Genomic DNA, 23,042 nt, shown 5'->3' on the forward strand with positions numbered 1-23,042 from the left:
TTCAGGGATGATGAATGCATCGTCCTCCACACTATTCTCCTCTTCGGATACTGGTTGATCAGTGGTGTCTTCGGCATCGCTGTGATTGGACAGCAGCCCCGAACTGTGTTTGTCGTCTACTTGCTCGTCCTGCTCCATTGCTGGGTCTGCAGGGTCTTCATTGCCTTCGGTGTCATCCGGGGTGTTATTCTCTCTTGTGCCAGTGTCGTTGTTTTTGCTATGGCGAGGTTTAGAGCGGCGCCACTGATGTCGGTGCTTCCACTGCTTCTCAGGAGGTTTATCCTCAACTAGATCCTTTTTGTCCTTGCCATTGTCTTCTTTGGGGGTATCCACGATGTAAATGTCATATGACGAGGTGGTTTTCCAGCACCGTGTGGGCGGTGGTTCCTGTTCTTCTCCGGCATCGTCATCCATACCGTTGATGTCTTCGGAGTCGAAATCAATCATGTCGGTTAGGTCGTCGACAGTGGCTATTAAGTGCATGCTGGGTGGATAACGAATTTCCTTGTCGTCCGCTTCCCACTCAATCCGGACATAGTTCGGCCAAGAATCTCCTAATAAGGAGAGAGATTTTAACGAGTTTAACATGTAGCCCAAGGGCGAGTATTGGAAGATATCCGCGGAGCTGAACTCCAAGATCGGCGCCCAGTTGGATTCGATGGGCACGGATACACACGGTTCGGAACCTATGGCCGGAGATGAGTCCGAGGGTCTGATGGCACAGACCTCGTTGGAGGTTAGATCTATGTTCGGCTCTAGCGCCGTTGAGTATGCGGCTTCCGTGGGGTCCATCCTCCCATCCTCGGATGGCATGATCTGCACTGGATCTAAGGCCATGGCGGTTACAGCGCTGTCTCCTAAGCATGATCCGATGACAGATTTAAGTCATGTTCATCATGGCTGCAAGGCGCGGCTGGCATGGGCTCGGATCCGTCGAAGATCAAGTCTCCATGGATGTCGGCGGTGTAGTTCAAGCTTCCAAACCTGACCTGATGGCCAGGGGCGTAGCTGTCAATCTGCTCCAGATGGCCAAGCGAGTTGGCCCGCAGTGCGAAGTCGTTGAATATGAAGATCTGTCCGGGGAGAAGAATCTCACCCTGGACTGCGTTGTTGTAGATGATTGAAGGAGCCATCAAGCCTTATGGTGACTACATAGTGGAACTCTCAAAGAAAGCACCAATGTCGGTGTCAAAACCGGCGGATCTCGGGTAGGGGGTCCCGGGCTGTGCGTCTAAGGCTAATGGTAACAGGAGGCGGGGGACATGATGTTTACCCAGGTTCGGGCCCTCTCTACAGAGGTAATACCCTACTTCCTGCTTGATTGATCTTGATGATATGAGTATTACAAGAGTTGATCTACCATGAGATCGTAGAGGCTAACCCTAGAAGCTAGCCTATGATTATGATTGTTTCTTTGTCCTACGGACTAAACCCTCCGGTTTATATAGACACCGGAGAGGGCTAGGGTTACATAGAGTCGGTTACAGAGAAGGGAATCTACACATTCGAATCGCCAAGCTTGCCTTCCACGCAAAGGAGAGTCCCACCCGGACACGGGACGAGGCCTTCTATATGGTATCTTCATAGCCCAATAGTCCAGCATATGTATATAGTCCGGCTGTCCGAGGACCCCTTAATCCAGGACTCCCTCACATGTCTTGCTGGTTACAGATAGCTCCTCAGAGGAGGATTCAGAGACAGATGACCAGTCCTATTTCTCCTCCCCCCCGAGGTGCATGATCTAACTTGGTAGGGTTATGGTGCTCATATCGTGCGTATGGTATCTTGCATTGCTATGTCATTTGCTTAGTTTAGACATGCTTTGTGTGAATGCCACCTGTTTAGTGTCTAATTACCATATATGTGAATTATGCAATGCCATCCTGTTGCAAGACATTATATATGTGAATTATGCAATGTTATCTTGTTGCAAGGCATTATATAGGTGAATTACGCAATGCCATGTTGTTTAGCCAAGCGTCATATATGTGAATTATATCATGCCATCCTTTTTTGTATTTCTCATTGCTTTTGTTGATAATGTTTGTATATTCAACTGCTCTTCCTGTGCATCAGCCATTTGAATTGGTGATGGAGAAATCTGGAGTGAAAACAAGGTCTTCAGAGCAGACAATGCTACCTGCTGAAGCAGATATCTTGCTGGTTACAGATAGCTCTTCAGAGGAGGATTCAGAGGCAGATGAACAGTCCTATTATCTCCCTAAGGTGTATGCTCAAACCTGGCAGGGTTATATTACTCATATCATGCATATGTTGTATTGCAATGCTTAGTTTTTACATCATATACACAATATTGAATGCCATCTCCTTAGTTGACACATTATATATGCGATTTCCCTCTGCTCACTTCCTTAGTATATAAATCATATATTTGAATTATATCATGCCATGATGTTTACATAGACAGCATGTATCTGAATTATGGCATGCCAACCCATTTTCTAAAGACAGAATATAGTTATATCATCTCATCATGTTTACATAGTCATCATATTTAAATTATGTCATTCTATCCGTGAATTATATCATGCCATCATGTTTCCATCGATGGCATGTTTGTGATTTATGGCATACCAACCACTTTAATAGACACATCATATAGTTATAGCATGTCATCGTGTTTACATAGTCATCATATTTTGAAGTATGTCATTCTATCTTGTTTAGTTAGCCATCATACTTGTGAAATTGTGTCATGCTATCCTGTTTAATTAGCCATCGTATATGTGAAATTATGTCCTGCTATTCTATTTGGTTAGACAACATAAATGTGAATTATTTCATGCCATGTTTTCTTCCCTACTATCCATTACACCTGTCTATCTTACAATGTCTGTACATTCGATTACTTTTCTTGTTTATCAGCCATTTCAATTGGAGGGGGTGATGCCAGTATCTGTGGGAGTAAAAACACGGTCTTCAGAAAAGATCATGCTACCTGTCGATGCAGATAGAACCATGGTTGTACTTGCGCACCACACATAACCCAGACTCACGCAGATTGTACCCCTACCTAGTTGGACAGAGAACCAGCTACACCCCTTCTAACCCCAACGCCAGCAGATAGTAACCCAGTTCCCGTTGACACAACAACGTCTCCACCATATAGCACCCAAACACGAGCAGTTAGTAAGGCAACTGCAGTGCCCAAAGCAAGAGGACCACCACTCCGAACCCCAAGTCAACACTTAAAGCAGCAGAAGGATTGTTCTCAGGTCAGGTTCCATAGCTATGGTTCATACTACCTTGCTCTTGCATCACTGTATTTACTCATACCAACTAATTTCAAATTTAAAGGATGCAACTGAAACTCCAATGGTGCAATAGGTATGTTTTAAACATGTTTCTTTAATGTGTTTGCTATTGTAACTTGCTCTATGTTGATTTCAGTTTTAATTGAATAAACAGTTATGTTCTCATGCCATGCACATTACAAGTGTTGTTATTGTTGTGTAGTTTCCCACACTTATATTCTGTCTATGATGTTTTGTCTTAAATAGATATGATTCGAACCATATCTATCTTGATTTGGCAACATAAACTAGAATGATATAGACCATACAGTGACCATACTACATAGATATATGTTTGTTTCATGTTGTTATCATGTCCACCTTACTACTAAACTGGTTTACCAAAATGAGTTTCATATACTACATTGTAAACCTGTGATGTGTTTGTTTGTTTCTCTTTTAGAACGCGGCTAAAATATTGGAGAAGAGTACCCCGTTATGCAATGGTAAATGAAGTAATGTAGATAAGGTTCAAGATAGTGAGACATCCCTGTTGGTCTCCAAGAAAGCTGATAAAAACTATATTGAAGACACTGAGACAACCCCAAAGTCATGTCTTGAAGTAGTGTTCGAGTTACTCGCTACTACTGCTGGCACCAGCTCTTCGAACTTGTTGCCTCAATCAGTTCGGCTTCTTGAGTCTCAACTTCAAGTTGAAAGACATCGATCAGATGTTATGCGACAGGAATCCGAAGGACTGAGGAAGTCCCAGCAGAATTCAGATGTATACTTTCTGGTGCAGTAGCAAGTGCTAGAGGATTTAAGCGCCAAACAAGAAAAAGTTAATAAGCTTGCTAAGCATCTTGCCAACATTATGGGTACCCAGGATATTGTTTCTTGAGCTCTTCTGAAGTGGTTTCAGTTCTGGACGTGTTTTGTTGCGGCGTTTATATGCTGCTTTGTTCCCTATATTTGCACTGGTGGCGAAATTTGATGCCCAGTGGATGTAATATGTGTAATAGCCGTGATAGCCTAGCGTAAGTTGCTTGCTTATTTATTTCCTTATTGTCTTGTTTATTTCTTTGCTTGTAGTCAGTGCAGTTCTTTTTTTGCGGTTTGCTAGTGGCCGCAATAATCTATTTTATAAAACTAGGCCACAATAACCATGGGCTACCTACGGGTCGTAGAAACAATGGGCCTTCTATGGGTCGTAGAAACAATGGGCCTCATACGGGTCGTAGACACAATGGGCCTTCTATGGGCCGTATCATCAATGGGCCTTCTATGGGCCGTATGATCGATTGGTCAAACATGGGCCAATAACAGAACGCATTATGGCTGTAAACGGGCTATAGAGTTGGAATCGTCCGTTCATGGGCCGACCATAACGGGCCGTCGTTAATCGGCTGTATTTGATGACGCTATGAAAACGACCCAACGTATTAACGGGCCACAAATGGGCCGACTGTAACCTCGGGCTGAATTTGGCCCACAAGCAGAAAATGATAGTAAGGGGCCGCAAGTAAATGAATGCTGGAAATGAGCCCAAGAATAAATGGGCCCTGAGAAGGCCGAAAGATAACATGGGCTGGAAATAGCCCAATGGAATAACGGGCCGTTAATGGATATAAAGTGATACACTGTTCATTACGGGCCAGTTTCACCACAGGCCGTTAATGGGTATAAAGTGATACACTGTTCATTACGGGCCAGTTTCACCATGGACCATTAATGGGTATAAAGTGATACACTGTTCATTACGGGCCAGTTTCACCACGGGCCTTTAATGGGTATAAAGTGATACACTGTTCATTACAGGCTACTTTCACCACGGGTCGTTAATGGGCCAAGAGTTAAAAAGGGCCTCACATGGGCCGAAAGACGTCATGGGCCATACATAGGCCAGAAGTTAAAACAGGCTGGAATCATATTGGACGGCCCAGATGACGCTACTGGGCCTAATTCGGATAGGTCATAACGGGCCCTGGGTTAGCGGGCTGTAAATGGGCTATATGCGAACATGCCGTTAACAGGCTTTCCATGGGTCGGCCCGCCACCTTTGACCAAGTCAAACAGGCTGGCCTTTTCACAGGAAGGGGCCTCTATTGGGCCCTGCCACATGTCGACGTATCATAGGCGCCTTCCGTCCAATGAGTGGATGACATCTGTCCCAACGGTGAGCGAACACGTGTTTCCTCCAGGCAATGATGATTTTACACATGGAAAATCCCCATTGGTCGGGTTTGTTAATGGGTTATCGGATCCAAAATCGTACCCGATAGCTTAACGGCGTTCCTTTACGGTGGATGCCATGTGTCAGTCACCCTTGACGAAAGCACTTCTGTGACGCGTGATTTATCGTCATGGAAGTGGACACTTCCGTGATGATAATTTTGGTAATGTCATGGAACACTTCTATGACAACACATGTATGACTATCTTGATTCTGTCATAAAATCATCATGGATGTACATGCATGACAGAAAACATGACCTACTTTGACAAACACGTATCATCACGGAAGTGTATTTTTTTGTAGTGTAAGGATCCAACTCTTTCACCCACGCCTTCTCTCTGCTTCCCCATTCTCGAGCTCCAGCACCCAAGCTTCCATCTCTTCCGCCCCCAAAAAGCACTCCAGCCATGTCAGGATCTGGAGCGCAGGGTAAATGGCTGGCTTCCTCCGTCAAGGAGGAGGACATCCAGAAACTCCGGGAGGCCGGGTATCTGGCCAAGGAGATCACGCACCGTCTCTCGATCGCAGGACAGATCATCCCTACTCCTAAACCCCATGAGAGGGTCATCTTCCTCCCTCATTTTGTCTGTGGTTGGGGTTTCCCCTCCACCCATTCGTTCGGGGACTCATGTATTACTATGGGATAGATTTCCATGATCTGTCCCACAATTCCTTCCTCAACATCTCAACATTTATTGTCGTGTGCGAGGCCTTCTTCCGCATCCCTCCACACTTCGAAATGTGGCTAAAGATCTTCAACATGAAGCCGAAGGTGGTAGGCGGCGAGCACGCCCAGTGCGGAGGCGCCATGGTGAGCAAGATGCCCAATGTCAAATGGCCATCATGTACATTCAACGAGACCGTCAAAGGGTGGCAACAACAGTGGTTCTACGTCACTAAGCCACGCGGCACCAAATGGGCCACAGCTCCATAATTTGATCCGAAGCCCCAGTGCAGCTCACGTGCTGGCCCAAGAAGGGCCTAGACTGGTCTTTGTCAGACGAGCCGACGGCGCTCCAGGCGCGTATCTAGAGCATGGGAGATAAGAATATCAAACTTGTCAATGTGGTCCAGGTGATGTTAGTTCGCCGGATCCTTCCATCCCAACACCGGACTTGCAATCTGTGGGAGTTCGATCGGGCCAAGCACCAGACCCTGCTGGAGTTCTTCGGCACAACACACGAAGACATCTGGAAGGTGCCATTCAAGCCCGGCAAGTCATGGCCAGACTCGGCTGATGATCACGGCCATAAATTGGACCGTCCCACAAGTTCGGTAAGTACTTACATGTTTTCAAGGTGTATCCTTTACTCGCATACTTGAGGGAAACGCCTAATATTTCCCTAATGATTCTCCCAGGGCTGGATGAAGAAGGTGGAGCGGATTTACTGTCTGGCCCCGCTGCTCGAAGAACAAGCAGGCCCGCATTCTGACAAAGATGCTGGTCCCGACACCTTATGAGGCGCCGAAGAAGAAGGCCAAGAAGGAGGTCAAGGAGACTAGGGGTGGTCTCTGTCGCAAGGGCACTTCTGACGTGGTGTCCAAAGACGCTGAGGCCCACTCCTCCACCGAAGAAAACGAGGAAGAGGAGGAAGAAGAAGAAGAAGAAGAAGAAAGCCATTCCCCCCCTGCGAGGGGGAGAAAGAAGAGGACGGAATCCACACGTTTGGAGGCCGAAATGTCTAAGAAGGGGAAAGCTTCCCTTCTAGACGAATCCACCATGGCCGCCGACAACAGCCTGGAGTGGGAACCCAGGGTCAAGCCCCTGGCCAAATCGTGAGTACTAAGAAACCCGAACACATTCATGTATCCAGCCTCACTATTGCATAGTATTAACATGTTGAGTCACACATTTTGTAGTCTGGCCAGGTCCAGCGTCGAGCGACCCTCATCAGAGGACTCGTTGGACCCGGACGCGATGGACAGCAGGACCATCCCGACGACCGCCTCTCCCAAGGCCATGGACAACACCGAGGTGTCGTACCAAAGGAACCCATGCCAAGGAGGGGCTTAGGAGACAGTCGGAGCGGCACCGGAGGGTCAAACCTCGGCAGCCGAACACATGGGGGAGTAGACCCACATGGACACTGACGGTGGGGGCCATCCTGAATTCGGCCCCCAGCCGAAGACCATTTCGGAGACCAGTACGGTTCCGGATTCAGGCAAGCAACCTTCTTCAAAATAAGGGGGTGCGCCTGTTCCGCGGGCGACCTCTGTCCACCTAGAGGCGCCGGATACTTTTTTGGAGGCGCTGCAAAGGCTTCCATTGTTGAAGAGCATCATACCCTTATGGGTGTGGTGATTGAGAAGATTCAGTCTGCAAAAAGCGGGCTGACCGAAGCCTGCACCAGCCTTCTAACGGGCTTTGAGGTAAGCAGTGAAGTTAAATATGAAAAGAATGTCACCATATAGATAGTAGCTCCTGATACACTATCTGGTGTTCCAAAAGAAATGCCGGATAGAGGATCAAATAATTTTCGCAGGAGACTAATTATAAAATATCTATGTGAATAAGCAGGCGTCGTTATTGACTGCAACCTCCCATACTGCGGAGGTCTCCGGACTGAAGCAAAGTCTGGAGCAGGCCGAGAAAGAGCTCGGCCAAGTAAAGAAGCAAATGGAGGATAACCAAGGTATGGAATAACCTTGTTTGTATTCAATACGGATGAATAAGTGATTTTGACTAAAAAAATGTCATGATATGTATTAGGAGTTGCGACCGAGGTTGAGGCTCTCAAGAAGGTCCTAGCCAAGGCCGAGAGGAAGGCGGCCAAGGCGCAGGCCGCTCATGAAAAGCACAAGGCTAGGGTCATTGAGGTACAACAAGAGCTCCAAGAAGTCGTGAAGAAGTGCGAGACCTTGGAGCAGAGTATGGAGGATAAAGAATCCGAACTCACCAAGGCTCGTCAATCCGCACATGATGCCCTGGCTGAAGCCCAAGGCGCCCTCCAGGAAATCCAGGAGGCCAGAAAAATCGCAGCGGGTAAGGCCTTTATTATGCAGAGCAAATATGTGAAGGAAAGGTTCCTTTTACTGACCCGAATTCGGAGTTCTCCAGGGGTGTTTGCGGATCTGCCATGCAGCGTGTCCGACGCCGCACAATTCTACCAAGCCGAAGAGGGGAGCTCCATGGAGAAGTTGTTCTGGTCGCAATAACTTGCGCCAGAACATCTAGTGCCATTTGTCGATCAGCCGAAACAGTTGGTCGAGCGGCATAGGGCGGCCGAACTAGCCATGGAGGATTTGATAATCCGGCTATGGCCTGCCGAAGCTATTCCCAGCAGCTACTTCAGACTAGTGAAGCGGCTGGTCAGTGCCTGCCCTCGGCTTGATGCCATCAAGTGGTCGGTCTACATCGAAGGCGCACGAATGGCCTTCGCCCGCACCAAGGTGCACTGGGCGAAAATGGATGCCACGAAGCTGATGACCGAAGGACCGCCCGCAGGGAAGGAGCACCGCAAGCCCGAGATGTACAATGATAGTGTCTTGGAGGGATCCCTCCTTGTAGCGGAGCAATGTGCCAAGGATATTATATTTCCATGAATATATTCATGTTATCCTATGTTGTAATATTGAACAAGATCGTTATGTAATATAATGCTTGTTATTTGAAATTGTACCTCCTGTGCGGCCGTTTTTATATTAATTCTGAGAGTTGGCCAGTCATCGGCTTCTGCCCCCCACGTAGGAACTATGGGGGTGTTCGGGATAAATCTAAACACTCTTTACTCCAGATTTTGGCCCTTAAAGGAGGTGTTTGGCGCAACGAACCAGGCAATCGAACTATAAGGCTTTATCACCGTCACTTAGCCATAGGAGTTTGACAATAAAAAAATGTAGGTGCAGCCCCTAGTGTTCGGAAGTCCGAACTTGGGGTACTATAAACACCTAATCGGATAAAAATCGATTCGTCGCACGATGCATTAGATATCGCATAATGCGGAAGAAATCGCTAAAGATTTTTTGACCACTCGAACAGTTGACCAGCTCTCGCTGCATCATGATAGTCAGTTTTCGGCTTTCTCTACTGAGGTGCTCGTCCGGAAGAACCGGGACATTGTCGCAGTAGTTCTCCCTTTACTACCCTAGCCGATATAGCGGAACATAAGGTAGCAAGCACAGGAGCCGGGCAACCCAACTATTGACCCAAGACATGATTCGGATCCGATGCATATAATGCCATAAGTTCGGGGTGCCGAACAACTATAAAGGTGTTCGGACTTTCTTGCCGTGTTATGGGGTACAATGAAGCCCCTGGCGAATTAAGGCATACTAGAGTGTACAGTTGCAATTTGACAAAAATATCAAAAAATGAAACATCAAGTGAATGTCATATAAATAGAGCCACAAATTGTTTTCATTGTAATTTAATAATACATCGAAGCGTATAAGTACAAGTAGTGCGATAAACAATATGACTTCTTAACCTGCTGAGACCAGGGGGAGCTTCATGCGGGTCCGGAGATAGATAGAATGACCATCGAGAAGAATATCTAGAGATTCCCTCGCGCGCTCGAGCTACTTCCTTACTTGGTATATCCGTCCTTTAATAGGTCCGGCAATCAGGTCGCCCATAACGGCCTAGACAAAAAGTAACCTGGAAACAAAAAGAAAATGTAAAATAATGTGTGTCCAGGAGCGGTTGAGCCGCATTGTGGAACAAAACCTAGCTGTGCCTCTGTCTATCCCCATGGTATCTTGAGTGTGTAGTTATGTGCGCACGGTATGAAGGTCGCAGTTTGTTCTGGGTTGGGATGGAGGCAGAATTGCTAGTCAAGCTCTTGACGAGCTAGATTATCCTGCTGCAGGGTAGTTCGGACTCGTTTGACAGTGTCTGGGAGCTTGGGCGCCGAATTAAGGTTCGACCTGAAGAGGCCGCTCTGTGCTTCTGCTGCGAGGGTAGCGGTTTGCTCCTTAGTACGGAGGGAGCGTTCCATGTTTCCATTGACTATTATGATACCATGTGGACCGGGCATCTTGAGCTTGAGATAAGCATAGTGTGGCACCGCATTGAATCGAGCGAATGCGGTTCGTCCGAGCAGTGCATGATAGCCACTACGGAAAGGGACGATATCTAAGATTAACTCTTTACTTCGGAAGTTATTCGGGGATCCGAAGACCACTTCTAGTGTGATTGAGCCCATACAACGGGCCTCTACGCCTGGGATGACACCTTTAAAGGTGGTTTTAGTGGGTTTGATTCTTGAGGGATCAATACCCATTTTGCGCATTGTATCATGATAAAGCAGGTTCAGGCTATTGCCACCGTCCATTAGAACTCGTGTGAGATGAAACCCATCTATGATTGGGTTGAGGATCAGTGCGGCTGAACCGTCATGACGGATACTGGTCGGGTGGTCTCTGCGATCAAAAGTGATCGGGCAGGATGACCATGGGTTAAATTTTGGGACGACTGGCTCCACCACGTAGACGTCCCTGAGCGCACACTTCCGCTCCCTCTTGGGTATATGGGTAGTGTATATCATGTTCACCATCTTGACTTGGGGGGGAAACTTCTTCTGACCCCCTATGTTCGGTGACCGGGGATCCTCGTCATCATCATTGCTATGCGGCTCCTTCTCCTTGTGTTCGGCATTTAACTTGTTGGCCTGCTTAAACACCCAGCATTCTCTGTTAGTATGGTTGGCTAGTTTATCAGGAGCGTCGTGGATTTGGCATGGACGATCGAGTATGTGTTCCAAATTGGACTGGCCCGGATTGTTTCTTTTATATGGCTTCTTCCGCTGACCGGACTTGGAGACGCTGAATCCGGCATTGACTGTCATGTATTTGGTGTTTTCACTGTTGTTTCGACGCTTGTGTCTGCTGCGTCGGGGCTTGGTGTTGCTATCTCTAGCTTCAGAAGTGCCAGGTTTACCTGAGTTGTTGTTGCTATGGGCTATCCAACTATCTTCGCCCGCACAAAAGCGGGTCATAAGCGTCATAAGGGCTGCCATGGACTTTGGCTTTTCTTGGCCAAGGTGTCGGGTGAGCCATTCGTCACGGATGTTGTGTTTGAAGGCCGCTAGGGCTTCGGCATCCGGACAGTCGACGATCTGGTTCTTTTTAGATAAGAACCTAGTCCAGAATTTCCTGGCTAACTCTCCAGGCTGTTGGATTATGTGACTTAGGTCATAAGCATCCGGAGGTCGGACATAGGTGCCTTGGAAGTTGTCGATGAAGGCGTCTTCCAGGTTCTCCCAACTGCCGATGGAGTTTTCAGGCAGACTGTTCAACCAGTGCCGAGCTGGTCCCTTGAGTTTTAAATGGAGGTACTTGATGGCGTGGAGATCATCACCGCGGGCCATATGAATATGGAGAAGAAAATCTTCAATCCATACCGCGAGATCTGTTGTCCCATCATATCATTCGATGTTTACGGGTTTAAACCCTTCTGGGAATTCATGTTCCATTACTTCATCAGTGAAGCATAGGGGGTGTGCGGCGCCTCTATGTCGTGCCACGTCGCGACGCAGCTCGGGTGGAGCTGGTTTGCGGTATTCGACCTGAACAGGGTTGTATTTGTTACGTCTGGCAAGGCGGACATTGTTGTGTATTGGGGCGCGCCCCTGCGATCCATAGATCGATCTGGTATGGCCTGCTTTGCCTTCTAAGTCATGCCGCATGTCATGTGTTTATCCCCGAGTTGTTGTGTTTCTATTTGTTTGGCAAGGTAGTGCGGGCTGGTATTCGGACTGAGTTGCCGCTTTATCCCAGCCACGTGGTGATCGATCAGCCGCATTATACGCTGGTAGTATGGGCTCCAGCGCTTTGTCATCGAATTGAGGTAGCAATTTGCGCTTCGGGTAACTTTTGGTTGGGCGTTCGAGTCCATATTCCTCGACTGCCAGGACCTGATCAGTCCATCTATCAATGAGCAGATCTTGATCAGCTTGAAGCTGCTGCTGCTTCTTCCTCAGGCTCTTTGCAGTGGCTATTAGCCGGCGCTTAAAATGCTCCTGCTCGACGGGATCCTCAGGCACAATAAATTCTTCATCGCCGAGGCTCACCTCGTCCTCGGAGAGAGGCATGTAATTTCTGTCCTCCGAGTCTTCGTTCATGGCATGTTCATCAGGGCTGGCTCGCCCGTCTTCCCATTCGACCTGTTTGAAAGTTGGCTCGACGGGGTCTTCGTTGTCTTCGGCATCGTCCAGAGTGTTATTTTCTCCTGTTCCGGTATCGCTATTTTTACCATGGCGTGATTTGGAGTGGCGCCGTTGATGTCGGTGCTTTGGCTGCTTCTCAGGAGGCTTATCCTCGACTGAATCCTTTTTGTCATCGCCATTGTTTTTCTTGGGTGTATCCACCATATATACGTCGTACGAGGAGGTGGCCGTCCAGCGCCCTGTGCACGGTGGCTCTTGCATCTCCTCCTCACCGGCATCATCGTCCATACCGTCGATGTCTTCGGAGTCGTAATCAAGCATGTCGGTCAAATCTTCGACAGTGGCTATGAAGTGGGTGGTGGGTGGGGATTGAAATTGTTCGCTCTCAGCTTCCAATTCGAACCGGATATAGTTCGACTGAAAATCCCCTGATAAGGAAAGGGCCCTGTCGGTGTCAAAACCGGCGGATCTCGGGTAGGGGGTCCCGAACTGTGCGTCTAGGCGGATGGTAATAGGAGACAAGGGACACGATGTTTTTACCCAGGTTCGGGCCCTCTAGATGGAGGTAAAACCCTACTCCTGCTTGATTAATATTGATGATATAGGTAGTACAAGAGTGGATCTACCACGAGATTAGAGAGGCTAAATCCTAGAAACTAGCCTATGGTATGATTGTTGTTCGTCCTACGGACTAAAACTCTCTGGTTTATGGTTACAGGTTACAGTGCCAATCCTACTAATTAAGCAAGGCCGGTGAAACAAAGAAACAAAACCAGAGCTGTTCCCATGGTCTGAGAATCCTCACTGGGATAATTAAAGATAGAGAAATGAACAATATAAACAAATATAGAAGACATTAAGCTATTGATCATAAACCTCGGAAGGCCGCAAAAATATCGTCATCAGGTACTATGTGACGGTAATTCCAACATAAAGCCAATCATCATTGGCTTCAATTGCGGTACAGACCTTTATAATGTAAAAGACTACTATTTCAAAACAATCGCGTTACTAAAAAAATGTCGGGAGAAAACAACACGTATCATCAGAGAATATAAATGCCTTCTCATCCACAGGAAAAATAGGCACTGTGTCAAAAGGTGTCCTAAGATTGTTTCAAGGTTTCATCATACGATACTCTGACGAAATCAGGAAGAAATGAAACAAAGATGTCATCATACAGGCACCTCAAGCCTCCCCTCGGATCAAGTGTTGGATTGGAAAGCAAGAAGAAGCAAACGAAGAACAGCCGAGAAAGATTTGGAGAAAGATATACTGTAGATGCTCAGTGGTGGCAATGTTTTAACTTGTTCGATTCTGCCAGCAATGTCATGCATGCAACAAGAAACAAAGTCTAGTTAAGTGTTGTGCAACAACAACAACAACAAATCTAGTTAAGGTGTTGTTCCCATCCCTGCACAGTAAGTGTAATGACTAGATAAGGGACAAAATTGGCAATTAACAACAGATAAATATATTACTACTCGACAGAATGAACATACTAGCAGATGTTATAGATGAGAGCACAGCATTGGGCCTCTTAAAGTGACTGCTCACCACTTGCAAGTTTCGAATTGTAGGGTTCGTCGCTGCTAATCCTAATGTGGCATTCCATTCTACATGAACGGCAAGTACCAAAACTTTCATATGATGATACTACAGCATTACACCACAAATTTCCGCCATATCTCCGTGGCGCTCACTCATCAGCGTGCTTCTTCTTCTTCTTCTTGTCCTTCTTAGCGGACACGTCGATCTCCATGGGGGCGTCCTCGGCGTCTGATTTCTTCTTCTTTTTTTTCTTCTCGCCGTCGGTGTTGGCTGCAGGGGTCTCCTCGGTCTCCTTGCTCTTCTTCTTTTTCTTGTTCTCACTAGCGTCGGTGACAGCTGCTGGAATCTCCTCCATGTCCTTGGATTTCTTCTTCTTCTTCTTGGACTTCTCTTTCTCCTGCTCGCCGTCCTCTTCAGCTGCCTCCGCAGTAGGTTCTTCCTCTTGGTGCTTCCTCTTCTTTGAAGCAACTTCTGACTTCTTTGGCGTTTCTTCAGTGGTTTGTCCAAGCACAAGATCTGCTGCTGAGTTGTAAGTCTGACGATGACAAACAAAATAAGGTCAGCCAAGTTTCAAACTCTAATTGTTCAACAACAGTATGTATTACTGGGAAATACAAAGGCTGTTGGTTAAACACGTGCTCTGTGACAGAATATGCAGAATCCCTCTTTTATGTTAGGTAACAAAAATATACAGTGCTCACTTGGACACTCTTAATTAAGAGCAAGTTTGGTTTTTGCTATTACAAACATATGTAATTGTTAGATCTGCCAGGATCTTGATCAATAAGAACAAAGTCAGTGTAACATCCTGATAATTATCTTTCAATTAAAAAATCATCTTCCAGTTAAATGAGAACTCTATTGTTTTTGACAAATGACAATGTTTAATAACTGGTCTACACTTTGAAACATAGAGCAAGCCAAAAACAACTTACTTTAGCGGGAGTGATCAGAGCACCACCACCCTTCCGGTCCTTTTCATACGCTTCTATCTTGGGCTTTCCTTTCGTGGAACCAGCAGACCTCCCAAGTTCTTTACCCTCGAGAACTCGGAGCCGTGTTTCAAGCTGTTCAAAGATAAAAATATGAGAACACTAGCTTATCTATGGTGTCAAAAAATTGCCTCTACAACACGGTAACAAGTACCTTGATCCTGCTTTCAAGACCCATGGAGTTATCGTCACCGTCAGCAAGGGCATCATATCTTATGGCAAGTGCACTCTTAGCAGCAAGCGAACGAGAGATCTTTCCCTTGTGCTTCGGAGCCGCCTGTCCAATTAATGATGCATGATAGATGAGACCATACTTTGGTGTAGCATGCTTTGTCTTCAGAGCTCTGAATAAGGCCTGCAGAAAAATATAACCAGTTTAAGTCCCTGGGGCTAAAGCTAAAGTTCAGTTGCAGCAAAAAAACGATAACTTCAACCACAAAAGCATGACAGTGGTCAACTACCAGACATCAAGTTCAACTAGTAAAAGAAAGAGGAATTTAAAAATTCACAGAAACACACTGTATGTAATTCAACAAACCTTCTCTGCCCCCAGAATCTGAATAGTGCTGCCAGGCTGCTTCGCCAGATTCATCAAACTACCACCATGGGAAATAAGGCGAGCGCCAACAAGTTCACCAACAAGTGCAGTCAAGTTGGGAGCAATGGTGTTCATCCTACTTTTTAGATAGTCATAGAGCTGGCCTCTGTACTCAGAAAGAGCCAGGACTTGATCACACAGTTCCCTAATGTTTGAGAGGTCAAGATCATTAACTTCTGTTCCCATGGAAATGACAGCTGCTTCCTTCAGCTCTGCTTCCACATCTTCTGGCAGTATCTAAAAGAAGCAGAAGCAATCACTTAATACCAGGTTTCAGGCACATGCAGAACACAAGTTTGGACATGTGGACACAGTTTACCTCAGAGAAGTCAAGGTTAACTGCATTAACACGATTGCCCATCATCTTCACAGCTTTCGCGTAATGGATATTATCTGCAACAATTTTTGTGAGCTCCGGAAAGTGCCAACCGTACCATTCACGGACCCTCATAGCATAAGTGTTAAGCTCCTTGTCAAGATCATCCAACAAGCCAATGGCCTGAATGATCATAGTATCAACCTGGGCACGATCATGAATTAGTTTAGCTTTACTTGCACATAGGTAAAAAAATGAAGAACATGCAGCCAAAAGAAGAGCATAACCAAAAGGCATGCTAGAAAATATAAGAGCATAGTTTGCAACAGTGAGCACAAAGCATGAAAATAATTCAGAGTGAGCATCACAATCCTGGGTGCTTTGCAGCAGTAGAAAGCTCACCTTTTCAGGGCTGAACTTGAGTTTATACCTAGACAAGCTGTGGGACAATCCTAGGCTCATTGGACCTAGATCATGCTCAGCTAGTCCAGACATAAGTTCAGTGAGCTGGTTCCTCAGCCCTCTCATCAGTTCCATAACAGCAGAGTTGTGAAGGCAATCAATTTGCTGCAAAATCACAATATTATACAATAATACTGATCAACGCATGTGAATGGAACAGCTGAGTCTCCAAACCAACCAGCTTTTCTTTGATGGCATTCCCAAGTTTAGAATCAGCAACAGCCAATGTTTCACCATCACAGTGCTTCTGCAGGAACTTGCGCAGACCCTTGCTGGGCTTGCTATCAATTAGCAAAGTAGCCGCTGAAAGAGCATCCGAGGTATTTTCAAACTTGTTGAAAGCCTTGAGCTCAACCACCTGATATAAAATCCACAACAGAAAGTCAGTTATAATCACTAATACAGGTAACAACCCTTAACATGAACCAACAAAGAGAAGCCTACAAGACAATGCTGAAGGATCTTAACAGAACAACAAGCACCGTTGGTCATTCTGCAGGAAACATGCAAAAGAATACAGCACAAAGGACCCACAAACTAAGCCTCTCACATTAGCCTACACAGACCAGACCATCTAGTACAACAGTATGCTAAATTAATTTGATGTAATAACTGGCTTGGAAAAACAGTAATTTTCACTTGTAACATTTGGGGAACCAGTAAAGATTGTAACTTTATCAAAGCAGCTACCAGAATAATCCATACACATGTTTCTGCATTAACAGATTCTATGACTGATTCCAAAACAACCACAGTAGTATAACTAACAAGGCACTGGAACCGTGAATAAACTAGTACTACACCCATGAGTAACTCAAAAAGACAAGAGTCATGAATCATCCCACCTTTCTTGCTTTGTCCGAGGAAGCAAAGTCCTTCCACAGATCCTGCGAACCAGAAGCACGGCAACCATTAGTCGACTACAAACAAAACAAACACCTTTGACCATATTGGTCGTACACTACACGGGTAGGGAGGGAGACGGAGGGAACGGAGCCAATACCTCGACGCTGCTGAGCTTCCCCTCGTCCAGCACCTTGAAGAGGGCGAACCCCGCGGGCGTCTCGAAGAGCACCAACATCTCCTCCTCCGCACCTGCCGGCAAAAACCCCAACCACGGCACGAACGCGTCAGCACACCAACCACGCCGCCGGGACACCACAAGAGAGAGCGGGGAGAAGGGAGGCCGCGGAGCCGCCGGCTAGGGATTCTTGTACCTTACCTGTGTATAGGAGGGAAGACGAGCGGTGGCGGCGGCGGCGGCGAGGGGGGAGGGGAAGAGAGGAAAGGAGGCGGCGCGCGGGGTGGGGTGAAGAAGGAAGGCGGCCAGGGTTTTAGGGCTCGGCTTATATTGGCGGAGCGAGAGCGTGGAGAGGTTTAGCAGGGCCCACCTCGCGCGTTCTGCTCCGTAGTAGCGGGCCGTTCCATCGTGGGCCGTCCTTGCTGGGCCTGGTATAACGGCCTCACAACGACGTGGCCCATCACCTCGAGACCCGGATTTGGTCAACCCTAAAAAGAAAAGATGTACAGTGTCGAGCTCGCCAAGGAACGAGCATCGGAGCATAGCTACAGTAATCAGCCTTTGTTTTTCCAGGAATCAGCCTTTGTAATTTAGTAGTGTGCAAGTTGGTTTCAAAGATACTTGCAATTCGTTTAAAACAAATTCTTCATAATTTATTCACCTAATCGAAGTGCCTTTGTATCGGACCAGTTTTGATTATGAAAAAAAACAATAACCATGCAGGAGAGCTGCATGTATTTCATTTACTCCATGCAAAAAACAAAAGTATTTCATTTCATAGAAAGAAGAGTGCAACGTCAAGAAGGCACCATATAACACCAATGATGGCACGACCCAAACAACAAAAACCACAACCTAAACAACATTGAGAAACTAAGGATCCAGGCACAAGTATAAGGACAACAAAAGCACACCTCTTTTCGGAATGGCCATTGTCACCAGCCCGAAAAGATCCAACTTGCACGAGCATGAGTGTCGGTGCGAGGGCGACCAAGCCAACTCCACTTCCACAATGAAAGACGCCATCACTACACGGAACGAGGCCAAAGCCCAATGCCACCAGAACGACCGTCACCCATGCCATAGAAGGAAGGCCAACGGGAGGCCAGCGCAAACAGAGGAGAGCAGGTAAAGTGCACGAGCAGCGAGGATGACTTCAGTCACGACCAAGATCAAGCAGGGCAAAATGAGCGAGGAAGATATAGGCAACGCGTCCCAAGGCAGCCAGACTAGAAGACGAGTGTGAGCCGCTGTGAAAACTAAGTCACTAACGCAAAACCCAACCACCAAGGACCAACGACCATAAAGCAACTAGCATCAAGCCATAGCTTGACAACAACTCAACACCCATTCCCCGACGCATAGGAATCGACGGGGGGTAGGAGGTGAGACGGTGGGAGGGTTGCCCAGGTCAAGATTGATCCGAGAGAAGAAGCAGGGCGACAAATCAGCAGCGAGCCGCCTGACTCTAGATGGACATGGTCGAACAAAAGTAGGAGCCCGCCAATAACGACCAATTCTGACTGGACAGCCATAGGAGGAATCATGCGACAAGAGTTTATTTTTATTGAGTCATCCCAATACGTACCAATGTCTGCTCCTTTTTCCCTTGCCACTGTGGGCCAAGTAGTGTTTGAGCCCAATCCTTCATTTTATTCATTTTACATTCTCCTCACAGATCCTTGTTTTACACAAGAAGACGACCCACGTACATTGAGTATTCACCAAGCACACCAACTATTGAACTGTTTGGGATTGTTCAAGCCCCGACAGTTATAGCTTATTAAATACATGGCTATACTTAGTTAATTCGGCTTCATTGGTGCATATTAGAAATTGTGTGGTCCCGTGTTAGGCAAAGTGAATATGCGCCAGAAATGTCATCAAAGTGAATACGTATCAAAATTAATATCTCTTAAACATATATCATTGCTAGACTGAGTGAATGCATGCGAGAACAAATACCTACGAGCATGTGTACTAGGATAGACTCGTTCTGACTATAATGATTAAGTGCACATTTTATGACATTGGGCTCCTAGAATTAAATCATGAGATCATAGGTTTTCTTGGAAGGTTATATTTTGTGAGGTTAGTATCATGAAATTCCAAGAGTAATTACCATGAACTTCTCTCTTTTTTCACTTAAAAATTAAAAATGATAAATGCACGAATATCTAGAGAATTCACTCAAATTAGTTTTACATCATTTTCCAGGAATTTGTACCATTAATTTCTATTTTTGTATAGAAGACACATAACTTGTTTGAATTAGTATAGTAAGTTTATAGCTGTGTTTTCTCTCCTATGGAAACCCTACCTTGTTAACCCGTCATGCTACAAGACACGGTAGCACCAAAATCAATACCCACTTTTGAGAGAATGGGTAAAAGTATAACTCGCATCCATGTTCAAACCAAAAGTTATACTCCAAATGGCAATCAACGTATATCGAAGATCAGACGAATCAGAGATGCGATTCCTGAATCCCTATCTAGGCTAATTTCATAGAAATCACAGCGGGGGGAATTTGGTCTATGGTCTAGAGGAAGGGGGGTGTTCAATCGACATAATACAAAATCTGATGCAAGTTTTCAAATTGGGTAGTTTTAAGCACAAGAGACTAGTTGAACAATCAAGCAAGCACAATGAGTAGAGAAGTGAAAAATAGAGTAACTTGCATGAAAGTGAGGGAGTTGAGTAGATTATGCAAAATTAGTTGACACAGGGATATTTTCTCGTGGTTCAGATAGTTGGCACTATCTTACATCCACGTTGATGGAGTCTTCGAGGCAAATGATTCTAGTTCTGGTTGTGATGCCCATCAAGTGTTCTATAGAGCACGGCCAACCTACTCCATCATGGCTTGTAGTTAGAAGCTTAGCTGGGGATAATATTTCATGAAATGAGTGACTGGGTGATCTCTTGGCTCGTACAAACCCATGTGTCCTTCACATGTAGAACTTGATAGGATCACAAGCGACTCATGACCACCTAGGATGCGCTCACCATCCGAGAGTAATAAGCAAAGCAATGTTAATTACTTGATATAAGAACTACTTGAAAGATCTGCAATCAAAGCTTCTCTCAAGAATCCATAGAAACACTCTCGCACAAGGATAGGATTCGTGGTGAAATAGATGAACTGGAGGTATAGGGATTCAATGAAGGGGATTTCTTGGCTATTAAAGAATCAATAAATGAACATAGTCACCCAACACTTTTTCTTCTTTTCTTGCCATGGTTCTTATATCTCTATGTGGTGGATGGATTGAGTGGAGTGGAATGTCATATTGTCATGTGGGTGGCTAGCACTGGAAATGTGGTGGACTGGTTGTAAGGGAATGGATGATTGGACAACAAAAAGGGTAGGTAGAGAATATATAGAGAGGGAGTTCAAACTCTGGCCATTACTTTAAAAACTTTAACTAAGACTCGGAAGCACCAATAGCTTGTAAACTAGCAAAACTACTGAACTAGTTCAAATAAATTTGAATGGCAATGCAGTGTTTAGAAATAAGGAGAAATATAGTACCCAGAAGTACTGATGAAAGAATGAGTGGGGGTTCCAAACACAAAAGGTAGCAGCTTTTTTGCGAGGATAAAAGGACTCAGAAGTACCCGTAAAACTAATTTCTCTGTAGTACCGTACAAAACAAAGCAATTGCTAGATTGAGAATTTGCAGAACAGAGCTAAGTCATATATTGGAAGCTCTAAAAGAAAGAAGCGAAGCTTCTGATGTGACAGTTTGACACGAGAAAAATCTCTTAGACTCCAGGGAGAACAGAAGAGAATGAGTATGGATTTCTCTCTCGCGCCGGGGAAAGAAAAAGAAGTATGAGGGAGTGCCAGTGTACCATAGTACACAAAGAAAAAGGTGCAGGAAACGAGTATTTCATTAATCTCACTGGAGAAACAAAATTACAAGATCCCATATAGAAAAGTACGCTCTGTGGCCTACTAGCGCGGCCAGCCTGGCTGTGGCGATTGAGGTCTATTGGTTCCATGGCCTAGGAAAGCTCCCGATTAATTACTCCTGTGGGTTGCTCCGCGAGATACCTCCTATTAAGCCGTGAGTTCGTCTTTGTCGTCTTCGCTTTGCGTTCTCCAAGCATGGTGATGGTGGTGTGTGTGGGCGGTGGTAGAGCATGTGTCCTCGTCGGTACACGTGCTGCAAGTAGCGTGACCTTTCCGGTGGCCGCACCCACTCTCGCCGTCGTGCCTCGTCGGTCTTGACGGTGTTGGAGTAGTTCTTGTTTGGGTACCATAGGTCGTACTCGGCTCAGACTTCTCTACGACCAGTAGCTTCGTTAGGGTATGCAAGGGGTTACGCCTTGCGGGAGTAATTGTCGGTGGAAACCAGTGTCGATGTAAGACCGTCGCGTTTCTCATATCAGCATGGCCGGTGTGTTCGACGCCTCGTCCAGGCCAGACGTCGAGTCCACGGCAGTCGGCGTAGTCAAGGCGCCGTCTCACGAGATCGTAGAGGAGCGTTGTTGCTGTTGAAGTCGCATCGCCTCGCCTCGCCATTGAGCCTTGTCTTCGGGTGGCATCATATTTCTTGACTCTGGCCTCGGATAAGTGTGACGTGGGTGGCACTATGTTAGTACATCATCCTTCTCGAGCGGGCCGCGGGGTAGTGTCACGGCATGGTGTCCTCTTCGGGACTCCGGTGTTCATCTAGCGTCGTAGTGGATCCATATCTAGGCTAATTTTGTAGAAATCACAATGCGGGGATTTGACCTATGGTCTAGAGGGGGGCGTTGAATAGACATAATACAAAATTTGATGCAAGTTTTCAAATTGGGTAGTTTTAAGCACAAGAGGCTAGTTGATCCTTAAACAATCAAGCAAGCACGACGAGTAGAGCAGTGAAAATATAGTAACTTGCATGAAAGTAAGGGAGTAGAGTAGATAATTCAAAATAGGTTGACACGAGGATGTTTCCTCGTGGTTCAGATAGTTGACACTATCTTGCATCCACTTTGATGGAGGCTTTGAACCAAACGATTCTAAAATTCAAGAATTCCGGTTGTGATGCCCATCATCATCACACGGAGCACGACCAACCTATTTCATCATGGCTTGCACTTAGAAGCCTCGCCAGGGATAAATCTTTCATGAAATGAGTGTGTAAGTGCATCTAGTGCCACCCCTAGTTGGTTTTGGAGTATTGACGACAAAGTTGGTTGAGGGACTAATGCGTTTGTGAGAATTGCAGGATAACGCAGGTAATGTCCCTCATTGATTCGGTTTACCTACCGGAGATGACCCCTAAAAATGTATGAAGACATTGAAGACAATGGTGGTGTGTGAAGATATTCACACTGAAGACTATGACATGAGAAGACATTGAGTGAAGACTATGGAGCGCGAAGACTGAGTTGTTTTGTTGTTTCCTTTTCTTCTTTGTTGAGTCATAGGAACCACCGTACTGTTAAGTGGGGTCCAAGTGAACAAAGTCAGAGTGATTGAAGTGATGCTCAACCCAAATCCTATGTCTTC

The 23,042-nt window shown here is 46.1% G+C and overlaps 1 protein-coding gene and 2 non-coding genes across 4 annotated transcripts; all 3 read right to left on the minus strand.

The window, feature by feature from the left end:
* Positions 1-13,465: 13,465 nt before the first annotated feature.
* LOC123152123 (small nucleolar RNA snoR77Y) lies at positions 13,466-13,549 on the minus strand. The gene has a single exon (XR_006476035.1). It is a non-coding gene; the product is annotated as a small nucleolar RNA snoR77Y (small nucleolar RNA).
* Positions 13,550-13,634: 85 nt separating this feature from the next.
* LOC123151800 (small nucleolar RNA snoR31/Z110/Z27) lies at positions 13,635-13,735 on the minus strand. The gene has a single exon (XR_006475850.1). It is a non-coding gene; the product is annotated as a small nucleolar RNA snoR31/Z110/Z27 (small nucleolar RNA).
* A 312-nt stretch (positions 13,736-14,047) lies between these two features.
* Positions 14,048-17,866, minus strand: LOC123142823 (probable nucleolar protein 5-2). Of its 2 annotated transcripts, none has more exons than XM_044561563.1 (10): positions 17,738-17,866; positions 17,519-17,610; positions 17,361-17,402; positions 16,694-16,873; positions 16,456-16,620; positions 16,057-16,257; positions 15,678-15,974; positions 15,294-15,494; positions 15,083-15,214; positions 14,048-14,682 (listed from the first exon to the last, which is right to left on the minus strand). In XM_044561563.1, exons 2-10 carry the CDS (start codon positions 17,594-17,596, stop codon positions 14,296-14,298), a joined length of 1,683 nt encoding a protein of 560 aa, XP_044417498.1. In that variant the 5' UTR covers positions 17,597-17,610; positions 17,738-17,866; the 3' UTR covers positions 14,048-14,295. The 2 variants fall into 2 exon arrangements, with proteins under 2 accessions (XP_044417498.1, XP_044417500.1); XM_044561565.1 differs by having other exon boundaries at positions 17,733-17,795.
* Between the last annotated feature and the right edge of the window lie 5,176 nt (positions 17,867-23,042).

This window comes from Triticum aestivum, chromosome 1B (assembly GCF_018294505.1).
Source record: "Triticum aestivum cultivar Chinese Spring chromosome 1B, IWGSC CS RefSeq v2.1, whole genome shotgun sequence".
NCBI lineage: Eukaryota > Viridiplantae > Streptophyta > Magnoliopsida > Poales > Poaceae > Triticum > Triticum aestivum.

Excerpts from the sequence above, each read along its gene's own strand:
- LOC123142823 (XM_044561563.1), bottom strand. The coding sequence starts at position 17,596 with ATGTTGGTGCTCTTCGAGACGCCCGCGGGGTTCGCCCTCTTCAAGGTG. Across the intron at positions 15,975-16,056 it reads TTAACCTTGACTTCTCTGAG|ATACTGCCAGAAGATGTGGA; the intron begins GTAAACTGTGTC and ends TGCTTCTTTTAG. Across the intron at positions 15,495-15,677 it reads AGATTCTGGGGGCAGAGAAG|GCCTTATTCAGAGCTCTGAA; the intron begins GTTTGTTGAATT and ends ATTTTTCTGCAG.